Here is a 26,521-nt window from a genome sequence, read left to right on the forward strand (position 1 = left end):
TTATGAGTTTGGGGGTGTCCAACTTCATGCACAGTAGGTGGCTATCACAGAAAAAAGGTATCTGCTGGTTTCTGAGGAGCCTAAATCTAAATTCATATTTCTTTGTAATTATAATTTTTTTGACGTAATAATTTATCCTTTCTTTTATGTACTGCCCATCTCTAACAGTATTACACCTAAACAAACTGAAATCTACTCACATGTTAAAGATATTTACTCTGGGAATCATTCTTTATTCCATTTTATTTCCTACTACTATTTTTTCTCTATCTAAATAGTTATAATTCAATTAATGTACATATTAAACATAATCTAAAATATTAATTCAGATACTCTGTGGTGTTATAGATCAAGTACTACCCCCTCACAAACACAAAGCAATTCCTACTCTTTATCCCTGTCTAGTACTGAAACAAATTCATTCATCATGTGCATAAATTCAAAATTCATATTGATAAATGTTAGCAGGATCACCAATCCTCATCATAAAACTGCTCCATTATTTTATAATTGGACTAAAGTAATTCCTGATGTTCTTGAGTCCCTGATTTTTCTGTGCAGTCAGAGCACATGGTTCCACTGTGTTACAGAACATGGTTTCAGTTTGAGGGTCCTGTCACTGCTCTCTGGAACACTAAAGCTGGGATACCCAATACATCTGTTATTTTCCTTTAATTTGCTGACTTTTCCATTTATACTCCACAGATACTCAAAAATTCAGTATTAGAAATATTTTACTTACTATGTAATGTAGCATGACATTTCAAAACCCTTGCAGAGCAGGGTTTCTCTAACTTGGGCGTGTTTGACCAACAGGAGAGGGAAATCAGATGTGAATCCATGTCTTGTCTGGAAGAAAAAGAAGAAAAGTAATTTTTAAATTATTGCAATGTCTAATTATTTCTATGCAAACCCAAAACATTGCTATACAAATGTATAGAATTTTTTAAATATATACAAATGAGGTTAGTTTCTTATATTTTAAAATGCCCTAAAAAGTGATTGAAAAGAAAAAAACCTTTAGTAAAATGTCTGATTTTTGGTAAAAATACCCGTTTCAGAAGATAGTATGAGAAGCTAGACTCATGTCTGAGTAAAGAGCAGAGCTGGATAGCAGTGCTTTTAATGGTTCAGCATCCCAGTTCTTCTTGAAATATTATTTCCTCTTACTTGATTAAAGAAACTTCAACACACTCGGTACTTCTTTTACACTGAAGGTGGTGTTTTCTCACACTTTCGCATTTTTGTCCTGTGAAACTTACGTGTTTATGTAACTTCTATAGAAAATAACCTGGCCTGTTCTTGCCCAGAAACAGCTGCAGAATTCTCGGCCCACAGGAGCATTCCCCGGAGCTGGGGCTCCAGCGCGGCGCGGCTCCCCGTGAGGGCTGAGCGTGAGGGGGGCCCCGCTCCCTTCCCGCCGCCGGGCCCCGCTTTGCCGCCCTCCAACCCAGCGCCGGGACAGGTTCCAGGCCGGGGAAGGGGCAGCTGAGGGTGGCATTGGGGGTGGCTGAGGCTGGGTTTGGGGACAGCTGAGGGTGGCATTGGGACCGGCTGATGCTGGAATTGGAGACACCTGAGGCTGCATTGGGTCCGGCTAAGGCTGCGCTGGGAGCAGCTGGCGCAATAACGGGAGCCTCTAGGCCCAGGCTCGGGGCCGCCTCTCGCTCCTGCCGGTGCTCCGCTGGTTTTTAATCGGCTCTTCTGTGTGCTTCGGACATCTCGCCTCGTTAACTGGCAGGAAATATTTGTCGTCTCTCTTTTCCCAAACTTTTAGAAGTGGCACCTCACTGCAGAGCTATTAAACCACTGAAAAAATGGCAGGAAGTTGCGGGCAGGAGCAGACAAGGTGGATAACGACGGTCATTATGAGCACAGCTCTGCAGGTAGGATACCGCTTGTCAAGACCAGCATCTGACTCACTAGGAGAGGCTGGAAGAAGAATTTCCTATATTCTGTAAATGGAAATATTTTATTCAGGGTCAATGAAGACAGTTTTTTCAGGATGAAACAGATATTAGTCTGAAGCTGCTTCTATTAGAATACTGGTTCTTTTTGTGTGCAATTGTATTTTCTCCTACCTACTTCCATATCTATTTAGTATTCTTGCCACCTGCTATTCTGAGTTACACTGCTTTAGGACATTCTCCTGACTCATCGTTTTTGCACTGCACTGATGCCTCTTTCAATTTGCTCTATAAATAATTCCATCAGAAACGTTGCTGAATTTTCTGAATTCCTCCCTTAATACTTTAATTTTTTCCTATACAGTATCAACATGGGGATAGACAATTACTCTATAAGTACATAATTCAGTTTAAAATACTGATTCTTACAGATATTAATGGATATTTTATCTGTTAACGTCAGAAGCGTTGACTCTGTTCCCATGTAAAGTGAAAGGGTATGTTAAGGAGCTGGTAATTAGCTTCTGCAGCTGAGGCCAATTTCATGCCAGCTGGCGAGAATTGAGAGGCAAGAGAGCTTTGATTCACAAGCAAGGATGTCTTACGCTAGTTTGGTTGACACGTTTATCACCCCATGCCCATTGTGTAAGTGGGTGAGCCCTGTTAAAGTAATTCCTGAATCGCCTCGGTTTAAAGCCTATACTTACTTGCCTGCTCATTTTGGAATTTACAGCCTGTAAACTGTGCATGTTTGTGCCATAATATGGTGGGAGTGATTTCATCAGCTTTACCAGGATAACTCACTCCTACCCTCAGCAATAGTCAAAACTACTGCTGTTAGTAAGGGCTCCCCATAAGCAAAGTGATGGAGGTAACTGAATGCAAATCCAGGATGGCTTTTCTGTATTAGTTTTGGTTATGAGCTATCATTTTCATACAGCTGTTATTTATATTTGTACATTGAATAATTCAGCAGTTGCTTTGAAGCTGAGAATTTTTTTTCCAAAATGTAGCTAACCTTTACAAGCAGTTGCCACTGAGTGTTCCCTTTCCAGACCAATTGAAAGCATGACATTTCTGGTTAATGTCTCCTTCAAGGTTCACTTGCAATCTAGATTTTCTGTTGTACTCTTCCACTAAATTATGGCACTTCATTATATTAGCAGGCTGGCTGTGTTTTGAATGGGTAGGTTAAAGAACATGTTATTAGCTAAAATGGTTCAGTGATTTAACCTTTAATATATGTGTGTTCGTGCAGCTTCTGTGGAACTTACTGCAGAAATGCTTTTTGCAGGCTGAAAAATATATCCAAACACATTCCATTCTGTAGATGATTATGCTGCATAGTGCAATGTTCTAGTTTTCCTGTGTGGATTACATTCTGTCAAAAAGCTTTAAAGAAAATCATGTCCCATAAAGAATTTCTGAACAATTTTCCAGCTGAGATGCTGACATCTGTGAAAATAATGCAGCCTAATTAACCAGAGTCATAGAAACACACTACTGTATGATCCTCGCTTCTGCAAATCCTCCTTTAGCACATCTTACCAAAACAGACTGTAAAATGTTTGAGCTTCTTTATGCATTATGCAAGAGTTTCCTGAGACAAACTGAACGTACACATACAGAATTGTTATTCAGTGTTTGTAATTCCAATTAAATACTTCAAAATTTCCTTAATTTATCACGTTTAACATTTTCGTATTTAAGTGGAATAAAAAATACTTTTTTAACAACAGTGCCAAAGGTCATAGTGGTTCATCTGATGCTTTAAGAATATTTCTTACTTGTTGGCTGAAAACTATTCAAAATAACCTTTTAAAATTTATTTAGGATCATGAAATTTCTACAGTTCTGCAGAGGCAACAACACCGAGTTCGATATTCAGAATCAGTGGAAACTGGATCTGTGATTTTTCCACTTTCTGGTACAGTACTTTAAAGTTTATGCTTATAAATCATAAAATCCAAAGAAGTACAGAATCAGGCCAGTCAGTTGAGGACTACACTAAACTGAATAAAATCTGCCTTGTTGGGATGTCGTGCAGTAGTGGAAGGAGCCGTGTTATGATTCTGTGTAAATCTGAGGATGAAACAGATAATGTTGGGGATTGAACACTTCCATTGTATTTTATTTTTTTGGATGTGTTATAGAACAGCTACATGAGATCTGGTTATCATCAGCTGAACTGTTCAGTAAATTTGTGTTTAAGCAACCTTGCTAAATACCAAAGCTGCCATCAAAATTTTTAGTATACATGGCTGTAAATGTAAGAGTGAACCAACATCTTTGGCTTTCAACTTCCAAGTTGAATTTGCACAGCTGGTGGTAGCAGAGGAGGTGAGGAAAGGATTATTTGAATGGATTTGATTAGGAAATCACTGAAACTGTAAATATGAAATAGCTGGTTTTTTCCTTTTTAGATGTTCTAGACATGTAGATGAGATACTTCAGTTTTCCTGGCCTTTAAAGGCTAGCACACAGTGAGATAGAGTTTTGTATGCTCAGTTGTCAAGCCTCCTAAACTTCAGCCTTTTTAACTTTCCCTTTCAGAACAACTTAAACTGACAGAGCTCTAAGTTCATTTTTCATGGTAAACAGTTTAGCTAACTTTTAAGATTTTACAACTGTTTTATTTAGAAACAGAACTTCCTAAGCTTTTCAGTCAGCCTTTGCATTTGCCTCAAATTCATTCCATTATAGCAGTTGCTTATTTCTGAAGCATGTGCTCTCAAAGGCATTCAGGTGTGTCTACTTTGAGTGGATTGAATAGTTGTTTTTTTGATGTTATGGTAGAAAAATAACCCGATATATTTGTAGTTTTATCTTAAAATTACTAATAATCACTGGCCAAATCTCCCTGACATAGATGTGGAAATTCATTCATGTTCTGTTCCATTTCATTTTAAACTAATGGTTGCTTTAAGATCTGTGCTTCCCAGTTTGTGGTGAGAACTTAATCCCATGACTGCCCTGACCTGTACACTTACAGCAGTTTCCTCAATAGGCATTGCATTTATGCTGTCAGACACTCAAGACTTGCTTAGGACAGGGGAAGAAGAGTTTTCCAAAAGACTTCAGAAGTTCATAAGCATCCACCGGAACAGCTTTTTGGTTTTGTCAGCTGCTCTTCATAGACCAGAAGAATGGAGTGTCATGTTCAGGATTCAGAGAAGGTATGATTTCAACATGAAACTGAACTTTATATTGCTAAGAAGAAATGAAATAACCATCTTGGATTTGGAAGTAATATTTTAGGAATAAATAAGACAAGAGGCAATGGACAGAAACTGATGCACAGGAAATTTCACCTGAATATGAGGAGGAACTTCTTCATTGTGAGGGTGACTGTGCACTGGAGCAGATTGCCCAGAGCGTGTGGAGTCTCCCTCACTGGAGATATTCCAGAACCATCTGGATGTAATCCTGTGCAGTGTCCTCTAGGATGACCCTGCTTGAGCAGGGAGGTTGGAGTTGACACACTGTGGTCCTTTCCAACCTTACCCTTTGTGAATTATTTCAGGAATACACAAATTTTATTTTACTAATGCACTGTAAAAAAAAAAAAATTAAGCATTTGTTTATTTATAGCAAATAAAAAGAATGCCAAATGAATCAATCTGACATATCACAGGTAACAAAAGAGGATGTTCCTCAAACATAGCAAATAAGATTCCTTTCAGTCATTTTAAGGCTATGTAATATAATTATTTTTAAAGTTTTCTCTCGAATTGGAAAAATCAGACAAATGTTTTAGCTCTGTAATCATATTTTCAAATCATATATGGTCATTTTCAAAACAGAACAGGCAAGTTTACATCATGAGAAAGGGCTTTATTGTAAAGTGCAGATTTTTTACCAGCTTTTAAAATGTTTACTTGGAACAGTATCTATTACACTGCTAGAACAATTAAATACTTAATGTTATTTTACACCAAAAGTATAAAACAATATTAAAACTGGTTTGTTTGAAGCTTCTGTCTCTGATTTCTAATGAAGTCTGAAAACTTGCATATTTTAGTACATACCTGCTGACAACAGTGATCAGATTATGCTCCATGCTTGTAGTAAGAACTATTTTCTTGTAGGTACAGTAGCCCTAACTGCAGCTGATTGTCACTCTTGGCCTCAAAGAAGTGACTGTCTTAATGATGTCTTTGATCTTTACCTCCTCGAGGTAACTGGCACCAGTTTCATTAAATCCTGGGCATATTGCCAAATGCTGATGAGTGAAGAGTGTATGAGATGAAATGTGAGAAATCTATTACCTGTTTGTGAAAATGTTGTAAATTTTCATGAGAGGTTTTAAAAGTTTAGCCACCATTCAGCAAGACCACATTATTCAGGTAATGGCAATGCTAATTCTCAATCTGCTTTGTGGTTATGTACAATGGGTTTTGTGCACATGCTGATCACTATAATGTGATGTTTTGGAACTGTATTCCATTTGGCAAGTCAGTAATTTTATTAAAAAATTTTTCATTGCAAGTGATATCAAATTGATGTTGCCAAGGAACAATTATATATATATATAAATATATATATTTAAATGCATGTGCTTTTTTTACTACCTGGCAGCTTGAAGTTCTGCTATTGTTTGTAAATCACTGACTCAGCTTCTCCTGGTGGGGTTGATACTTATGCCATGGCCCCTTTGAAAGTACAAGCCACCTGTTGGATTTGTTAAAAAACAAAGCCCCTTAGTATTGTCAGGTTGTCTTCTATTACTGCTTCTTTCTGCTTATCTATGGTTTTGCTGCAGTTAGGAAGGATTATTTTTTATTCCTATTAACAAGAAAACTACAGAGTTATTTTAACAACACGAATACTTTAGGTAGAGTTGTGTATAGTATGGGGGTAGTGGCAGAAGAGTAGTGTTTATCATCACAACTTAAATGAGCATTCCACAAATAACCTCAGTGCATCTGTATGATAAGTTTTAAACACCTTGAAGGAAAGGCCAGACATGTTCAAATGCCCAGTATTCTGTCCATCAATCAAATTAATAACACTAAATTTAGACCTGCTGTTATTGGAAGCAAAACTAATTACAGAAATAGATTTTCATGGATCTAGGTAAGTACATGTAATTGTTTCTTTGTTGCATTTTGTTAAGTCATGCTTTGTTTAGGGAAAAAAATTGGATACAATTTTACTAATATTAGAATGATATTAGGAAAATTGTATCAATTTATTTCCCTAGTCTCTACATGTAAATCCAACCCTTGTTCTGACATCACATTTTAGCAAAACTCACCAGGGACCTGAGTGCCTATGCTTAGAGAAGGACAGTGCCTGTAACATTTATTTTTGCTAATTAGAAGCTGGCAGACAAGTTCAGATGAGATACCTTACCAGCAGGAGGTCTTAATGTGAATGAGTCCAAGTCATCAGACAGATTGCAGGGAAGAACAGGTGGCAGGCACAAGGGGAGGTCACAGGGGACTATGCAACCGAGCAGCTGGGCACTTCATCTGCATTATTTAAATTCATTTTGGTTATTTAAAATTCCTCATTCTTTGTTGTGAAGTCCCTCTCCTGTTTTAGCTCTACGACAGAAAACAGCAGCAAAGGTAACGTCATTGCTACAACACACTTAAGGTGCAATTCCTGGGGAGATGCTCTGCATTTGCCTAAGCTTTGATGTCTCTCTTCCATAACCTCACTGAATGACAACTCATGCTACTATTTTAAATCTTCAGATCCCCTTCTCAAAAATGAGTGCATATGAATAACACTATTTATAGAAAGAATTCATTTTAGGTTAAAGCATTGAGTGAACAAGTCTTTACATGAAAGTAGTGGAATTATCTCATTATCTTAATCGTGCCTGGAATATGGGTTGTTTTATTTATAGTACACAACAAAGATTTAGTTCAAATTCTGAAGTATTTTTAGCACACTGTTTTTGGGTACTTTGCTGTGTTCTTCCACAGCCATAAAAACAACCTAAATATTTTTTACTGCCACTGCAAAGAGTCTTCAGCAATATCACAGAAGAGGGTTTAGCTCTCTCTGAATGTACACATGCTTAAGAAGTGCTGATTGATTGTTGAAGAGACCTAGATAAAGAAATGAGCCCTTCCAAATCCAACCTAAATAAGTGGTACAGAAATGGGACAGATGGCTTTACAAACAGCATGAATGCTGCACTTGCCTTTCAAGATAAAAACAGCCTTCTCTGTAAGTAAAACTGCACACTAAAAAGCTATTGGCATCATATGGGAATGCTGTTTGAGTTTCATGGCAGAACAAATTAAATATATATTCTAGAAGTAACCTTATTTATTTTGATGTGCAGATTCCTGGGCAGCAATTTACGTGTAATACCAGTTCATAATCCTGCTGAAATTGTTAAATTAATGCTAACTATGGCTAAGGTAAGTCCAGTTGCATACACTTAAAAGTATTAGTGTATTACTCAGGAAAAGCCACAAACTATAAAATGCTTGGTTTTCCTTAATGGAACTTTTTAGGTAATACTGACCACAATCCATTAATACACTAAGGTAGGACTGATGCATCAGCTGGGTCTTTAAACTACTGTTCAAGGTAACGTAACAGCTCTTAATAGCATTTAAGAAACGAAATTAGGTAAGAGCTTGTTTGGCTCCTATTTACCCTTGTTAAGTTCGGATGTCTTCGTTCACTGTTAACTCCTGTTGAAATATAGTATTTCACCTCTGTGTACAGCATTCCTGAACACCTACTTCAGAACACACGATTCAGATTTCACTGCTGAATAACTCTGAGTTTCTGCTATTGGAAAAATAAAACGTTGAATATTCTACTACCTAAAAGTCACTCTATAATACTCATTTTTCTTTTCTCCAAGATAACTTCCAAGCCACAAGCAGATGATACTCGTTGCAAAATGGAAATGACAAAAGCCCAAATAATAGAAAAAAGTCCAGTTTGGAAGATGCTTCAAGAGTACCAATCGCACTGTAATTAATTTAATATTTGGTTTTTATTCATAATTAGAGTGGCTACGTTTTAAACAAAATATAAAGTGTTCTTAAAAATATAGTTACATTTCAAAAGACTACATACAACATATGCATTTGGAAAGAAAATTCATGTTTAACAGCTATACAGTGAAAAATAGCATACTTGGATACCAAATGTGCTTTCTAGGGAGGGAAAGAAAGTTGGTTTAGCTGCACTATAGAAAAGTCATCCTTATTTTTAACTTGGTTCTGACCTTAGAGATTCATCTCTTTATTAATAATTCCCCAAAACATTTACTATATCTTAAGGAAAACTGTATGATTATAGATAAGTTTGATCAAAATAATTCCAAAATACGGGTATCCCTAGAAACAGCAGCTGTATGTATGCAGCCTTAAAATGTTTTTTAACACAAGTGTTATCTGTTATGTTACTAAGTTCTAACATCTTATTTGGCTCAAAGTTGATGTGTTTTTCTTTAAACTTGTTTTCCTTTGCCACAGTGTTTTTACTATTTATAGACAGTATATTCTGTACTGTTATCTCTCTGTACCTTACAGTCCTGTCTGCAAATAGAGAAGCTTGTTTGTCAACATTATAATGTGCTAATAAAAATATCTTACGCTTCTTAATTAATAGTTCTTCAATCACTTGATAAAAATCTTTGTAATTCACAACACCAGTCAGCAACTATTACCCAACAAATTATGAAAATTTAAAAAAAATAAATGCCTAACCATCCCTCCTTGCCACAGAGAAGAACACACCTCTGCTTTTAGTTTCTAAACTTAAGAAAAAAGCACCAAATTCTGAAGAGGAGTAAATAGATCGTATCTGCTAATCACATGCAACAAGAGCAAAATAAAATAAAAAAGAACAGCAACAAGACTTATGAGGAGCAGCATTTGCAGTTCTTCTGGAGGCCACCCTAAATTGCTCTTCTTTAAAGGGCCATAGCCTCCCTTGCAGCTGAAGTCCCATAGTACAAATGATCTTGCCAGGAGTTTAATTCTAACACTTCAGCTGCCTCAACTATTTTCATCCATTACAGCTTTTGTTTTCACTTCAATGAGTTCTTCTACTCGAGCTAGAACACTTTCTATTAAATCAAACGTGAAGAGAGCTGAGTGCAAAACCTGAAATGACAAGAAAGATGAGTGTTATTTTTATTAGGTTATTTTTTACCCATTTTACATTTTCTTTTATCTCCACACTGAAAAAAAAAAAGTCAATACTTCTGAGTGACTGAAGGGAAGTACAAACTCACTTGAAGCTGCATTCCAGTAGTCATGGGAGGCATCTTTTCCCCACTAACAGTTACAGAGCAAACTGTGTCAGAACTGTGTGCCTCTGTAGAAGAAAACATGAAGAAACCAACATGACTTAGAATTAAAAGAATATTTAAAATACCAGCATTTCATGACAGTAATTGTTAAGAACAGAAACCTAGGTATAGATTAAACACATGACAGAGGGTGCTGAACCTTAAGAGGAAGATGGAGTTGGATGATATCTTTATACTTTGTATAACACCAACGCCTACATCATTCAACAGGCAAGATCTGCAACTGGAACCAATTTTATAGAGCTCACATGCTCTTTGAAAGGAAAAATAGAATGCTCTCTGGCCTGGTTTTGATACATTTTTAGTATTTCCACATCCAGGGAGATATTAGGAGGTTCTTTAGCTTGACTTAATGAATCCAGACATTAAATACTTATTTTATTAAGAAAAGGCTGCAGGCTTCTCTGTTTCAACAGATTACTTGCAGCAGGCTAAACTACAGGGAGAGGTCTGAAAAACAAGGGGAAAACCTCTTACATTCAGACCACATATTTGAAATTCAATGTAATGCTTACAAAGATTAAACACTAGGGAAGAAAGCTAAAGCATTTAGTGTTGCAAGTCAGATGTTCTCTCCCAAACTCAGATTTCTTTATACTTTGTTGAAGGCTAGAGAAGTGTAAGAGGGACTTAAGAAAAAAGCTTTCTGATTAATTTTGAAGGATTTCCTTTAGAAAGATATCCACAGGTTGTCTTGAGAAAAAAATCCCCTTCTTTGCCTCTTAAGTACGTAGTTTGCAACAGAAGAGGATAAGACTAGGGGCAAAAAGCTGTATTGACATTTTTAGTAGCAGACACAAATTCCTTGGGCTATCTTAATTATACTGGAGACCACAAGGAACAGAGGATCTGACATACAGAGAGATTGCCTAAAGCAGCTACAGCTCTTGTGCCCCATGCAATGTGTCTGCTTAACCCAGAGCAGAATCTGATTCTGTGTGTCAGATTAAAACAAAATAAAGTATTAAAGAAATGAACATAATGCTTCAGGCTTTAGAGAGCACTGTGACTTACTTTTTCTCTTTAACCCTCCCACACCTGGTAGGAAACCTAAGGGTTATGTTTCTCCTTTGTAACATTAAAATCAAAAGTATAAATACAGAACAAGCTCTGAAGGTCTTCATTTGACAGTTCTATCAGGTTTCCATAAGATTCACAAATGTGATGACAGATAAATTCAGATTTTTCTGCCCAATTATGAAAATTTTTAATACAGCAACTACTGAATTATTATTTGAAGTTTAGAATAGTGACAACAATTAAATAAAACCTGATCTATGCAGCATTCACCAGTTCCTCATTTCCAAAGGATTACCAAAGTTTCTAGATATGAATAAAGATAAGAACAAAAAAGCAACAAAAACCGACCTTTTCTGTTTTCTTTCTTATTTTTTATTTCTGCTTCATAGTGTGCTTTTGACATATTGAGTCCTACACGCAGTGGTTTTAAGAAATTCTGCTCTATCTTGCCAAGTGTGGTCCATACACCAGTCTAATCAAACAGAACAGAGAAGGTTATAAAACAGTTTTAATGAAGCATTGCAATACTAAGCTTTTGAGCACAAGTTTTTTGACTAGTCTTTATAACATACACTTTTGTGGTGGGAGGAAAAGAGAAAGAAAAGTAATGCAGACTCATGCATTTAAGCATGAACAGCATTGTGATGGATGTCTAAACTGCTCTTTCTCTCCCTTATATTATTTGTTGGTTGGCCAATGAAGCAGTCAAAAAAAAGGGTGCAGAGAGAGGGAGGACTGAAGTGTGTAGACTGGTAACTACAGCAATGGAAATGCACATTTTCAGCTTGATCCTGTAAGCAAAGCTGAAAGAATCTTGATGTGTTGAAGGGGAGGTTCTAGGGCCTTTTTCTGCAGCAAGTAAATGGCAGTAGTAGGCTCCTATCAGATAATTCAGCAGTAAACCAGAACAAATATTTAAATTAACGTTCCTGAATTAACACTGTATTGCAATGCCAAATGAAAATTGTGATAAATACCATGCCTCCCAAATGTCTATACTGCATTTTAAAAGCACTGTAAGAATGCTACTGGATCTGCTACTCTCCCATCCTTCAGCATGGTAGCCACAGTGACAACGAAATTCTCCCCAGTTTGAGATGGGTAGAAAGAAGGAGTTTAAATAACGGCACTCAGGAAGCAGAAGGTGCAAGGAAAAGATGCTCAAAACCGAGGCTGTTTAGGGTCACAGAGAGGAAAATAAGCTTGGGTTTGCTACAAACTGCCGTAGAAGGAAACAAATACAAAGCAGCCTTTGTGTCTCTGGATATAGGAGCCATTTATACAACTCCTTTCTTCAGGCAGTATCCTCAAAGGGCAGAATAAGGATGATAAAAATAAGAATTTTCAATGTTAAATACAGTGAGTCCACTAACAACAGTGGAAAATTCACCACATTTAAATACTAAATGACACAGTTAACGGTTTAAATAACAAGAGCAGTAATTACTTCCACCAGAATGTGGCTAAAAAAAGAACTTTCCAGAAAAATACTTATTTTTAAACTTGATTAATGAAAATGCTTGTTACACAGCAATCAAAATATCTGAACTGACGTGAAAGGAGGCATTTTCTTTCTGCCTCACTTGCACTGTATGAAGAGAGACAGGGAGGAAGTCAAGAAGAACTGACAGGCTAAATTCAAGGGAAAATCTTCAGAAGATATGATGCTATTTTTTCCTCAAACTGTAAGGACATTCTTTTTGCCAGGTACTAGACAGCACTGTTAGAGCAGCTGAATGTTACTACATGTAGTTTTTTATTAAGAAAAGAGGAATTCTTACTTTTCTTACAAAGCTATGTATTTATATGTAACTGAGGAGACCATTGTGAGCACTTAAATAGTAATCAACCCTTAAATATGACAAACAGTCTACCAATATTAACTAATTACATAAATAGTAAATTAGAAATGCCCCCACTGAAAGCTATTTTGCTTTTCATTTTCATTACAGTTTCAGCAATCAGTACAAGTTATTTCACTGTTATTCTACTTAGATTAGTAACATTATTAGGCACTTAAAAAATTTATTCCTAGATCTGAAATTAGTCTAAAAGTAGATCAGAATTTTTTTCTGTACTTTAGAAACCAGAAAATGATATTACTGTATTATTATTGCTATAAAGAAAATCAAGTGGAGGTTTGAGGGATACCAGCAAATAAGCAAAAATAACGATTTTTTCGTTTTTGGAATACTGGTTGAGTATGATTGTGTGGTGACATACTCTAATATTATAGACATAGATCACAGTTCAACAGGCAGAGTAAAAGGATTAGTTTGCTTTGCTTAATAAAAGCATCACTTCTGGGGAACTAATCATTGCAAAAAAAATTGCAAATTTTGCATTTTTGCAAATTGCATTTTTTTGGCATTTTTTCAAATTGCAAAACCCACGTTTTTTGAATCAAGGATAACAGTGTTCATGTGAATCCACCTCTCAGCTAATCAATCGTTTTCAAATCAAATAGTACATACTTGATTGTCACTTTCACAATCCTTAATGACTAAGTATCTCAGCAGATTTAGTGATGCCATAATCCTGCGAATTAAAAACATACAGATACCTATTAGCAGTACAGTAATTTTAATTGTCCATTAGCCAGACATGCTAGGAGTATCCATTTGTACAAAAAGCAACCACCCATCTGTTGAGCAGTATAGCTCCACCTAGAGCACCAGTGTGTAGTGATGTCCCTACAACAGTTCACACTGCAAGTAAAACTGAAACTGTCATCAGGCTGGTGATTGTGAGGGAAAGAGCTCTCTCAAGAGACAGAACCTTACCACAGAATTTATAAAATGCATCACCGGTGATCCAAAGGTGATTTGAAACTAGCGTGACAATTTCTCTTTATTACTGTACTGAATTTTTACTTTTGAGTGTGCTAAATTTTTTTTTTTTTGCTTTACCATACTTTTGAGAAGAAATTATTTATTATTTTTTCCAGATAACAAGTACAGTTAAACATCATACTTTAGGGCTTTTTAAAGCAGGTATGTGTCCATCTGGACATTGTCTCCCCACTGATTTACAAGCCTAAGCATCATCATATTACTTATCATATAGGAAGACTTGCCCTATATACACAAGATTTTTCAGACACATTTCAATTATTTTATTTTTTAATGCAATTATTTACTGTTCAGGTGGATCTGTAATCCTACTCATGAAACACTGGATTCCCAGTAGCAATCTGTGAAACTGCCTCAAAGATGCCTTGCACCATATGTTGCATCTGCCCCTGTATCATATTAGACACCAAACCACATTGCTTTTATTCCTCCAACTGCTTCTGCAGAGAGCTGACAAACCACACATTTCTGAGGAAATAATGCTTTACCTATTAGTTATGTCATGGAATGGAGGACATCCTTTTTTATTGTTAAAAATTAATGTAATGGCATTGTGACATTCTTTGACACAGAGCTGGCTAAAATAAGTGACCATTTACATTTCTAGTTCCAAAACCTTAAAATATATTGATATTGTCACCTCACTAATTATATGACAGCATATATTATTGTAGTAAGGTAATCTGAAGTATTTTTCAATAATGAAGAAAGGATAAAAGCTTTTAATTGTGATTACAACTCACCTGTCTGAGTTTTGCAGAAGATCGGTCTCAGCACCTTCTGGAAGTGAAAGTACTAAATCTAGAAGGGAGATCAGGTGATGTCCTGTAAACCAAACGTTATCATACTCCTCCTGGAAAAAAAAATACAGAAGAAGTTCAGCTGAGTGCAAAATTTAGGTCTTAAATAATGTAACAGTAACTACCATAAAACAGGAAAGTTAAAAAAAGTCAAACACTGAAAGAAATATTTTCTAATATTGACCTGCAAGTGAAGTACACAAGTCAGCCCCTTCATAATTTTAAAACTGTCTTTTTGACAGGCAGGAAAGAAATGTAGTAAGAGAATTTTGAAGCTGCATAGTAAAAAGTTCATCATTTAGTTTTAATTAATTTTCCCCAACTTTCTGGTATAATTATTATAAAATATGAGATTAAAATGGCTTTGATCTAGCCCAGCCCTTCCTGACAGATTTATCATTTGCAAAGCACTCAAAATAAAATGCTGACTGTCATCATAAAAGCAAAGAAAAAAATTAATAATTCTATCTGGACTGTAATATTTGAATTATATTTTAAAAATTAGGAACTCTGAGGATCAAACAATATACTGAGCAATTCCACTTCAAGAAAGAAATGTATTTTCAAGCACAGAAAAGGTAATAACTTCTTAGAAAAATACAATAAGATAGTGCAATTAAAAATACAACTGTAAAATTATAACCTAAATGTGCATGGACAGAAAAAGTCAAAGTAATGTTTTTAATAAACTTTTCTAATCTTATGTGTCTTTTCAAAGTGGATTTTTTTAATGCATGACTCAACATTAAAGCTGTAGACATTTTTCCAACATCATACTGCTAGAATTTTGAGAAGGCAACTTGGTTTTTATTGGTAACAGCCTTACCGTTAATGCTAAGTGAATCTGATCTTTTATATTTTTAATGATGTATCCTTCCACACCAGCGTGGTTGCTTGTCTTCAATAAACACCTTCAAAGAAACAAAACCAAGATATTATCTTTTTAAAGCTGCCCATAGAGTTAGCTCAAAACTTAGATAACATTCACTAAGTAGGAGTTTTACCACAGAAGAACAGCATGACTATGTAACCTTTAAACGCTGGCTTACATAAGACAGCTAATTTTATATGAGGCAATTGAAATTCTTTATTTATCAAAAAAATAACATATTAAAATTAATATGGCTTATCAGATAGAAATTCTGTCAGAAATCAATGAAATTAAGCTGCACTAGGCTAATGTGCACAATCTACAGTGACTTAGATGCATACCTGAATAATGTGTATTTTCCCTCTGTATCAAACTTGTCTATGAACAACTGCAAAATATTTAAACTCTTCTTTCCCTAAAGGAAACAGATGTTTATCAGATGAATTCTAAAAAAATTAATTCAGCATTCAGAATTCAACTGGTTCTGTAGGCCACTTAACATACCATATGCTCCATAGGACAAAGGGTCATAATTTTCACTAAATCCTGCAATCAGAGAAAGGAAATATAATTTAAAATTACATAAGATCATTACATTACATCACACTGACTAAAATCTACTCAAGACTTTAAAAAATGAACCAAACAAAAAACCCACAGCACACTTGAGAGTGTGCAGGTGATTATAGAAGATTCTTATCAGAGAAATTCCTGATAGCCTCAGTGGTCAAAATCCCAGGGCTGATCTGCAAGAACACTATTCTTGTTCTTGTACTGTTGGTTCCAGGTAAGAATGCATCCCAGCAGCAGATTGGCAAGGAGACAAAAATGTGCAAGCACCACCTTTCAACTAAGATCTGTGCCCACCTGCTTCAGTGAGCTGTACATACACTGGGTGTATTTTAATTGTCACTGACAATTCATGCTGCAGCAGGTAGAAAAGACAATTCTGCATAGCAGAGAACTGAAGGCTTCCATTTAACAGCACAGGTGTATAAAGGTCCAGTAAGATGCCCTCTCTCAAACACCTAGGTATTTCTAATTAAACTTTGAAGACTCCTGTACACTGTTTCTTATTACCTGAGGTACATTAATAAAGTCTCTGAACTCTAAATAGTGATGGAGAAGGCTGTTATCTTCCATTCTCAATAAACAGCTCTCAAACAGATCCTGCAGGTGGGGAAAAGAAAAGAAAGATGCCAACACTATGCACATATACAGGACATTAATCTATCAGCTTAACATTTCATGGCTAAAACTGTTTTCACTCAAATACTCATTCAGATATTGCAAGTTCCAAGCAGCTGCAATTATTAGTGATAGCTGTAATTTAAACATTTATGCAGGACTGTAAAGTTCAATAAATACATGTATTTGTGAGACTGAAGAATACTTAATTAAGCCTCAAAATATTTCTGGAGTTATTATCTGAACTATCAGTTATACCTCTCTTAGAAGGGAAACAAAAGTTTTACCATTCCTTAAACTGAAAAAATAAAACATTCTAACATTGAAAATTTAATTTAAAAAAACAACTTACGAGTCCTTTAGATAATAAAGATTCTTCTGTTCTAGAAAAAAAAAATCAAATTTAAGTTGTTAATTAAAAAAACAGTTGGTATTTCAGAAGAAATAGTAGAACAGAGGTCAACAAGACTTTCCCCTCAACAATTTGCATTCTATTTTCTAAATACAGAATCTTTGTTACTCTTCCCAAAGATTTTTAGAATAAACTTGCTGATGAGAAATTCAACATTAGATTCATGTCTTCACAGTCAAAAAATGACTTTTTCCCCCTCAGTATATATAGAAAAGTCTGGTTTCCTTTAGAAAGTGTTACATTTAATCATTTTGCATATCATGTCAGACTACATTAAAATAAATATTTTCACAACAGCTGCCTTTGGCAATTGTTATAGAAGAGCAATTAAATATATGCCAATTATTCTGCATGTGTTTAAACTACTCATTTTACATTTTCAGAATAAAGTTCCTAAAAATGGTATCACAATACAAGATGAAAATAATACATAAACGTTTAGACAACTTCTGCTTTTTAGTAAGAGAAGCCATCTTGTAGTGGAACTTGCCATTTGAATGCTCAAGTATATAAACCTCCTCTGAACTTACCTATATTTCAAATTTGTTTTTATGAATTACTGTAAAAGATTGTACCCACTATCTAGACCTGCACATTCCACAACCCCTACCTTTTCAGCAGCATTTCAATATGTGTCATATTGCACAGCAGAAGGTAGGAAGGACTAGAAGAGAAGAATCAGGCTACATTAAACTGATTAAAGAATCAGCCTACACTTACACATAATTCATATATTTGATACGATTAGTATTCTTTTAAAAAATTAAAATCTCTTTCTAGAATTATTGATTTTTAAAATAGACAAAAACTCTAAGTTAAATTACTGTTAAGAAGTTATGGGGAAACTGGATATTTAAATGAACAAATAATAAACAATTTTCAGCATATGACTAATCATAATAGTGTCTTTTAAAGGACAGCTCATCTAAAATTAAAATACAATAGTAGTTATATAACTATATTTAGTTATATTGTTTCATTATTTAGTTATTATGTTCTTTATATAAGTTATAAGTAGTTATAACTTACATTATATAAAGAACATTCTGCAGGAATGTTCTTTATGTAACATAAGTTACAGAAAATACAAATGCATAAATGTTAACATGAAGTTAGTATTACTGAAATACAGTTTACATTCTTAACTATTGGCAAAGTTCCCTTCCACTCAGAAAGAATCTTCAAAGTACAGACTTACAATAAGCAAGAAAGAAGAGTTCTTACCTAAAAACCACTGGAAAGCATTCGACACCCAAATGCTGAACAAAGATCAGATATGACAGACATGCCAAAGAATCTGCAGAATTCTTTCTCTCTATGTCTGCAAACTCCTGATTTTCCCAGTGTGGACTTTTGCTTTTATGATGTACAAATACTAATGGGATCAACTCTCCTATATTCCACAAAATGTCCTAAAAAATAAAAACAGATTTCCTAGAGTTGCCTTTAAAATACCTATATACCAATTAAGTTTTAAAGCTCTAGCTGTATTTATGTATATTCTCTTGTACAGCATGCATATAAATGAATTTAATATTAATTTATATATTACAAACATAACATTTATAATGTGATATTTATGATATATGCACAAACACACACAAAAATCCTAGAGGAAAAATATTACTAAGATAGCAAAGTCAAGCACACAAAGGTTAGCAAAAGACAGAATGAAGACCACCTGCAAACTCCTAGTTCAACTCCTTTATCCCCAATGCTATCATAACAATAGATTAATTATGTCACAAAATCTGTGATTTCAGGTCACAGAATACTATTTTGGTTTTTTCTCACTAATCAATATGGAATACAATGTTTAGCTGCTAAAGGCAAGTCCTGATTTGAAATTAGATTTGCTTTGTACGGCCTTTCTTTCCCATGATGCACAACACAAGGAACACCTGACATGGGTACATCAGAAATACCACAGTGGTTACCCCCTCACGTGGCTGAGGACATAGTGCAACTCCTCTTGTATATGCTACAGAGAAATGGGAAGATCAAGGTCAGCTCACTGTCCTGGAGGTGTCCAAACCCAACACCCAGGATGGCACATTTTGAAAAATTAGGATTATGCAAGACATCCAAGTGTGACTTACTGACCTTAGCTTCAGCTCTCACTACCTAATGCCATAAACAGAAGTTTATTGAGAAAGAGAAAAAAAAGGTAATCCATTATTAGCATTAAAAGCATGGTTTCAGACTGTGCCTAACAGGAAAGGCAGGATGTATCTTACACAGCCCAATAAGTCACCCCACTAACCAACACAGAAATCAAAAAGAGCACATGACCACTAGAATAAGTTACAGGCAGTTGTGAATTAGACCACTGCTTCTGCACACATTGTAATTAATTTCAACTGCACTCACTATAATTTCAGTTGCAAAACGCCGAAAAGGATGTTCTTCAATGCCCTCAAGTTGTTCAAGTTGAGCTGTCAATAATGGGTATTTCAAGCTTTTCATACAGCTGAAAACGATAGGGTGGAATAAATCACCAACACAGTCGTAAGTACAGACTATGACAGTGTCATTGATGACCAAGAATAATGCCTATATTCATATCAGCTGCTGCTACTCAAGGTATTCCAAGGAGAATAAAAAAAAGCAAAAACAAACCAATATCTCCTGTAGAAGCATTACTTAGACTTCACCTCCAGACTATGATTATTCTCACTTTTGTAAATTTGAGGAACAGAGGAAATCAGCTTCACAATGCAGCAACTAATAGTTCTTTACCATTTCCCTCTACTAAACAGAAAGCAGAAATATATAAGGCCTATTTAGGGGTTCTTTGTCAAAATACCACATTAGTTAACATATATGTAAGCAGCATTATAAAACAGTAAAAGATGATTTATTTGCTACCTATATAATAAATGCCTACTATTCATTTTGTTAAGTTACAGGAATATATAATACAGACATAAAATGCTCACAATTTTATTAATTCTTCTTTCAGCTCCGTGTCATTGTATTCTGATGACTTTTCCATATTTTTAACAACTTCATTCACAAAAGGTTTAGCAAAGTCCACCACTGCATTACAGCATTGACAGAGACCAAGTTTATCTTCTTGGATTTGTTGTTTTGTGTAAGGTACAGGTAAAGGAGTGAGCTGATTCATAATCATGGCCAATGACAAACCCACTGAGTAGGCCTTCTTGTTCTGAAGTTTCAAAAGCACTGGAGGAAACAAAAAAGGAGGAAAAAAAAGAGAGAACATTTTGAGACATTAAATTATTATTTATTTAGTTGAGGAAAACATTAAGAAAAACAACATGACTAGATAAGAAAACATTTTGTTTTCAGGGAAGGAGAAGGACTGATACCTGAAACCACATGAGCAAGTCGTCCAGTAAAACTAAACATCATCACCTAGTTTAATATAGTATAGTCAACATGGCCATATATTTGCAAATAATAAATATTACATACGTCATGCATTTCAATGTTCTTCCTTTCTCCTCAGCACTAGGATGAGGATCCAAAAAAAATCTGCTCTTCTAGAACTGGGCTAAGTGAAATGATCCATATCTGACCTGGAAAATGCATTTATTACTTGACTCCTTTTGTGCTTGGCAAAACCAGAGACAATAGCCCAGCTTTTCTGCTAAGAACTGACTGGTTTTTACTCCATGGCAAAAATAACAGAGACTCTTTCTATTTCTCTTGTTAAAATCTAACATAATACAATAACATATCCTAGAGATCGCTACAATCAGACTTCAACTGTAAAGCTTGTCAGAACAGATGTATTCTGAAACCTTCCAGCGAAGGGTAAACTAAATTGAGAAATAAATGAGAAAATAATTTAATTCAGAAATCACATGATAAACTGAATCCCACCTGTCTGCAAAGGCTGAAGCAATAACATGACAGTTTGACACACTTGCTCTCCAGAAGTCTGCTCAATCTGCTCAAGTAAACCTAAAAAAAGTTCCTTTGGATTGCAGAGCTGCAAGAGAGGAACAATGCATATTTTTTAAATAACCAGGACCATAACCAAAAAAATTAATCACAGGCAAACTTCAATACAGAAGTTCCTGAATATCAAGGGAGAAGGGCTGAACATCCAAGATAAGATTTAAGAAAACAAATATGAAACAATAAGTACATGCCTACAATTAACTTCTACTGTAGAGCATACCTGTGTGTACACTTTCATATGAGGGGAAAACATGTAATAGTAAACATTGACACTAAATCTGATTTTTATGGTCTGTAAAAACATCACAGTTCCTTTGCAAAGTAATCCTTAGGAGCAGAGAGAGAAGTAGAATCTGAGTGTGAATTTTAACTCGAGCTATAAAGTTTGCAAGTTGTTTTTGGAGTGCATAAATTAATGAGATTCTTACAGGTTAAAACATTTTTCTGATCCTACTTCATCAGAATAATCAGGTAATGATTCTCATATTGAAGAAGTGTGAATGATTTAAGGAAAAGACTTTGCAGAGTGAATCATAGAAAAGAGAACAATAAATGCTATTCTGACACAGATAAGTGAAAAATTGCAAGGTCTTGCAGAATGGTTTTGAAACAACTAAAGAGAGAACATGAACAGAGACCTTGAGTTAGATACTGGAAAACACATTTAGCAAAATACTGTTAATTTTACTCAAGCCAGCTAACTCACGTAAGACTGTGTCCTTTAGATCAACTTAGCTCATTTTAATGTGAAAACCACACCTCTGAGGCTGAGCCTACCACTTCCAAACAATGAGTCCTACTCACTGACCATGCATCATGATTTTAGAATTCTCTGTACCTTTAAATCGAGGTGAGAGAATGTTAAACTAAGAGCAGCTTACCCAAGTAGTGATGTAGATTCATTATGCAAATATTGTCAGAATCAAATTGTGTAAATATGTTTGTGTACTAGCTTCATGGATTAATGACCTAGCACCCCTTTTTGTGCAGAACTTCCCTAACACTGCAGTATCATAATCATGTATTTCAAAACCATACCTGTGCCAACTGATCTAGTATCCTCAGGCATTGTTCTCGCTTATCGTCTTCTTGTTTATACATGAAAATACATCTAACAAGAGGAGAAATGAGATTCCAACCCATATTCTTGATGATAACCTAAAAACCAGATTTTCAGAGAATAAACCAAACTGGATGTCTTCTAAACCCAGAAAGATTGTATATATAAAGACCAAAAGCAACAATAGCTCAAGGTCCTGGTTGTAACCGTTACTGTCCCTGGCACTGAGTATTTAGTAACTCTTACCATAATTTGACACACATTGTATTCCCTCCCCATACCTATAAACACAGTTGCATATTTTGTATAGTTTTCTTTTAATTATTAACACTGACATGTCAATATATACTTCTAAATGTCTATAACAATACATTTAAAACAGGACTGAGCAGAGGATTTGTGCTGAAAGAACATCTGGACAAATGATTCATGAGGGGATCGAGACTTTCAGCTGTTACTCCAAACTCACAAAATTCAAAACCAGATTGTGAGCCCCATGTAACACTGCTTCACTTTCTTTCTGAACTTCCTATTTATCTCTGTTAAATTTGGTATATTGTCCCAGCATCCCTAATGCCCACAGACATTAGTATTTCAAATTAGCATCAGCCTAGTTGGCTCCTACAGCTGGTCAATATTATTATATCCATTTGTAGGCTGACCCCAGACAGCAACTAAGCACCCCTCAGCTGCTTGCTTGCTCTTGTCCCTCAGTGGGATGGGGGCAGTCAAAAGAGCAAAACAGAGTAACTCCCAAGATGAGATAAAGACAATGTAATAAGTGAAAGACAAAAGACAGCAGGGCATGACAGGGGGAGTGATGCAGATCAACTCCCACGAGGAGACCAATGCCCAGCCAACCTCCAAGCAACAGCTCCTTTGGAATGGGTCCCCATCTGCGTGTCTTTACTGCTGAGCATGATGTTGTATGGCGTGGAATATCTTACTGCTTTGGGTCAGCTGTCCCAGCTGTGTCTCCTCCCAAATTCCCTGCTCACTGGGGCAGAGTGAGAAACAGAGAAGGCCTTGATGCTGCACAAGCACTGATCAGCAGCAGTTGAAACACTGGTGTATTATCAGCACCTTTCTGGCCACAAATCTAAAGCACAGCACTATGCAGGCTGCCATGAAGAAAGCTGACTCCATGCCAGCAGTATACCATCTGAAATCCCTGCCCTGTGGAAGTGGGACACTGTCACTTTCTCCTAATTATACTTTTCTGCTTCCTTTTCTCTTTGCTTCACACACAGAAGAAGAGTTATTAATGGTTAAGATTCCTGTGACTTGGGTTTCTGTGAGCTACCTGAATACAGAATAATGTTCACTTAACACAGGGCAACTTACTAGCTATTCATACATACAGCCTTGCTTCACAGGGAAAGTAGCCTTCCCCTCTTAATAAGCAGTTTTATATTTAAAGGTGTTAATAAACACTAACATGTAGTGCAAACTTAAACTCACCTTGTTTTTCTCGTTTTGAATTACTTCTAATAACTGAGCTGCATGTCCATCTTCCAAACATTTCTGACCTGCTACCTGAAACAGATTAAAATCTTCTCCTTTGAAATCAGCTTCTTCCAGAATTTGCTAGAAAGAAAATATGAATGTTTAACTCCATACTTATTAAAGTCAAATAAGAAATAAGAAAATCCATGCTTTCATTTCAAAATTATATGTAGCATCATTTTAATTGTTATACATTTTTCACATATTAAAAAAGCCACAAAGTTACTACAAAAGACAAGGCAGTGTTTCAATAGCACTAAGTCTAGACTACAGCATTCTGTTTGGAAGATATGTTTTATACAACACTCAGCTTTTGTTCCTAGGTACAAGAACACTTCCTTCTCCATGAAGTAGAAATAAATAATCAAGCATCTTGGGATAAGCACCACAGAGAAGTCAATGAGACATGGAGGCTGAACTTAGCTGCCCCTTGAGGAGTTCTACTAACAGCCGACATGTCTTTTGAGGTCATTTTGCCTTTCAGTATAAAATATGAAGAGAAACTCACACTACTTAGACTTGTTTCTTCTAAGGAAAGAAAACTACTTACACATCTTTGTATTATGGCTTGAAGTTCATCAACTGCCATTATTGTTTGACTGTGTTCTTCTGGCATGAAAATTTATTATAAAGAGGGCAGTATTATATCACACGAATTTAAAACAGAGGCTGAAAATAATCACATTAATTAAAAAAAGTTAACAGAGGAATAAGAACAACCTGGACAAATATTAACACTACATAATTAGAAAATAAGGGAAAATTTATTTTTAAGAAGTGTATGCTATATTATTCTACTCCCCATATTTACAGGAGACAGCATTACAGACAGGAAAGAACCTGCACTTTCTATAGGGAAACAATTTTTCAAATACTATCTGGGTCATCTTAAGAAGTTTGAAGGTTTCAGTGACTACTATGGGCACATACATGGAAAACTGTAGCTAACACAGACCAAGTCTGGGCTCAGTGCACACTAACCGTGCATGCCCATGACACACTACATTTTCTGGAACTATTCTGACCAGAGGAGCTTCTGCTCAGCCCTGACTGGAACACACTAACCCAATGTCTGGGATGTGAAGGCACTGATCCAAATACGATGCCAGTTTATATCAACAGTCCAGTCAAAGTTACTATACAGTTTCATTTATTCCTTTCTAGTGTCTAGGCCGGACTAGTTCAGTGGCCTTTTACCTCTAGGTATTAAAATGTAAAACTTTCTTGCTAAAAACAACGAAGTTATACACTTGAGTAATGTTAAATACGCACCAAGTTTTACATAGCCAGGACCATGAATTACAAATACAATGAGGCCTGGTTATCCCATGTGATATCTCATAGCAGCAGTCATAATCATTATGGTTTTAATTAAAGCCATGGGCCTAAACCTGGTTATATGATTACTATGAGTGTGAAGTAGCTCTACACCTGGCTAATTAGGTAACTATTCATCAAAACACAGACATCTCCATGCAATATCCTCAGCCTTTTCCCTTATGTTTGACCTAATGTGGTGGGTCGACACTGGCCAAGTGCCAGCACACCTCCATGAGACAACACAGAGGTAATGAACCTATCTGGATGCTCACATCCAAAGGGTGACAACTCACAAAAGCTTCAAAAGCATCTGTGTGTGACCTTCTTTATTCAAAGAATAAACAACTCACTTTCTATTCTTCACGGCCCATTCTGACATCTGTATGTTACTGAAACATATCTTTTCTAGCTTGTCATTTTAACCACATCATTACCACGTACTTTCTTACCACAGGTTGTATCATTTAAGTTCTTCATTTTACAGAGTGTTACTAATCCCGCCAAAACAATTTAACAATTTGAAATGGCAGTACTGTTGTATTTTCAGCCCTCAGTAACTTCCCAATGTACTTACAGCCTCGAAACGCGCCCCAAGCACCCACGCGTTGCTCCAGGGATTTACTGGCTGATGAGCTCGCAGATGGTCTCCGGCCTTAATACTTAATCGGGTTTCCAACGGAATCTTTTAGGAGGTTTTAGCGGCAAGTGGACAGGATCTGAATCATGTGAAACGTTCTATTAATACTCACCAAACTCCCTCCTAATAAACAGAACCCCAGCCCCTTCTCTGGCAATACAACACCCAGGCTGGGACGAAGAGGCTGCCAGCCTCAGACTGTAATACACAGCTGAATTAAAAACCACAAGGGTACCACCTCACCTCAGCTCAGCCCCTCCAGACAAACCCCACAGCTCCTCGCTGCCGCCTCTCCCGGCCCTGCAGGAGCAGCGGCTCCGCCCCGGGTGAGAGGTCGGCGGGCGGAGCGGCACTGAGGGCGATGATGGCGGCCGAGACGGGCAAGCCCCGCCGGCGGCGCGCAGGTGAGCGCCCGGATCCGCACGCCAGCCCGCACTCCCCCGCCTGGCGCTTTGGGCTCTCCCTGTGCCCCCAGACCGGCACAGCGGGGACTCTCCCAACCCGCCATGCGGAGGGGAGCGGCGGGCCGGCCGTGTGGGCCTCTGCCGGGCCGGGTGTGGGGCCGGGACCTGCCGTCCTCTCAGGCTGTGAGGGGCCAGCCCGGCCCGCTCTGAGCGTCGGGGACGGGCTGTGACGGCGATCGTGCAGCCGGTCAGAGCGCTGTGCCCTTCCTACAGCCCTGTGTCCTTCCTAGGGTAACAGCCCCGTGTCTCCCCTGCCTG

General features: G+C 36.6%; 3 protein-coding genes across 5 annotated transcripts in view; 2 read left to right on the plus strand and 1 right to left on the minus strand.

Annotated features, from left to right (window-relative positions):
* Window positions 1-1,747: 1,747 nt before the first annotated feature.
* Window positions 1,748-9,490, plus strand: C9H1orf146 (chromosome 9 C1orf146 homolog). The gene is made up of 5 exons (XM_014884342.2): window positions 1,748-1,886; window positions 3,741-3,834; window positions 4,915-5,083; window positions 8,209-8,287; window positions 8,743-9,490. Exons 1-5 carry the CDS (start codon window positions 1,818-1,820, stop codon window positions 8,860-8,862), a joined length of 531 nt encoding a protein of 176 aa, XP_014739828.2. The 5' UTR covers window positions 1,748-1,817; the 3' UTR covers window positions 8,863-9,490.
* On the minus strand, window positions 8,859-26,406 carry GLMN (glomulin, FKBP associated protein). Of its 2 annotated transcripts, none has more exons than XM_088169962.1 (20): window positions 26,043-26,406; window positions 25,737-25,878; window positions 24,393-24,511; window positions 23,798-23,923; window positions 22,315-22,434; window positions 21,196-21,304; window positions 20,286-20,532; window positions 19,717-19,816; window positions 18,571-18,758; window positions 17,957-18,010; window positions 17,287-17,317; window positions 16,827-16,916; window positions 16,251-16,292; window positions 16,088-16,161; window positions 15,702-15,786; window positions 14,819-14,928; window positions 13,698-13,761; window positions 11,572-11,695; window positions 10,126-10,208; window positions 8,859-9,994 (listed from the first exon to the last, which is right to left on the minus strand). In XM_088169962.1, exons 3-20 carry the CDS (start codon window positions 24,456-24,458, stop codon window positions 9,887-9,889), a joined length of 1,821 nt encoding a protein of 606 aa, XP_088026088.1. In that variant the 5' UTR covers window positions 24,459-24,511; window positions 25,737-25,878; window positions 26,043-26,406; the 3' UTR covers window positions 8,859-9,886. The 2 variants fall into 2 exon arrangements, with proteins under 2 accessions (XP_088026088.1, XP_014739706.2); XM_014884220.2 differs by having other exon boundaries at window positions 26,038-26,406.
* Window positions 26,135-26,521, plus strand: part of RPAP2 (RNA polymerase II associated protein 2) — a 34,734-nt gene continuing 34,347 nt past the window's right edge. For both annotated transcript variants that reach the window (XR_015805416.1, XM_014884205.2), the window contains exon 1: window positions 26,135-26,203. Coding sequence is in view for 1 of the 2 variants with exons in the window: in XM_014884205.2 (XP_014739691.2) it covers window positions 26,161-26,203 (43 nt within the window). In the remaining variant the exon portion in view is untranslated. The remainder of the gene's footprint in view (window positions 26,204-26,521) is intronic.

The sequence above is a fragment of the Sturnus vulgaris genome, chromosome 9 (genome assembly GCF_052056855.1).
Source record: "Sturnus vulgaris isolate bStuVul1 chromosome 9, bStuVul1.hap1, whole genome shotgun sequence".
Taxonomy (NCBI): Eukaryota; Metazoa; Chordata; class Aves; order Passeriformes; family Sturnidae; genus Sturnus; species Sturnus vulgaris.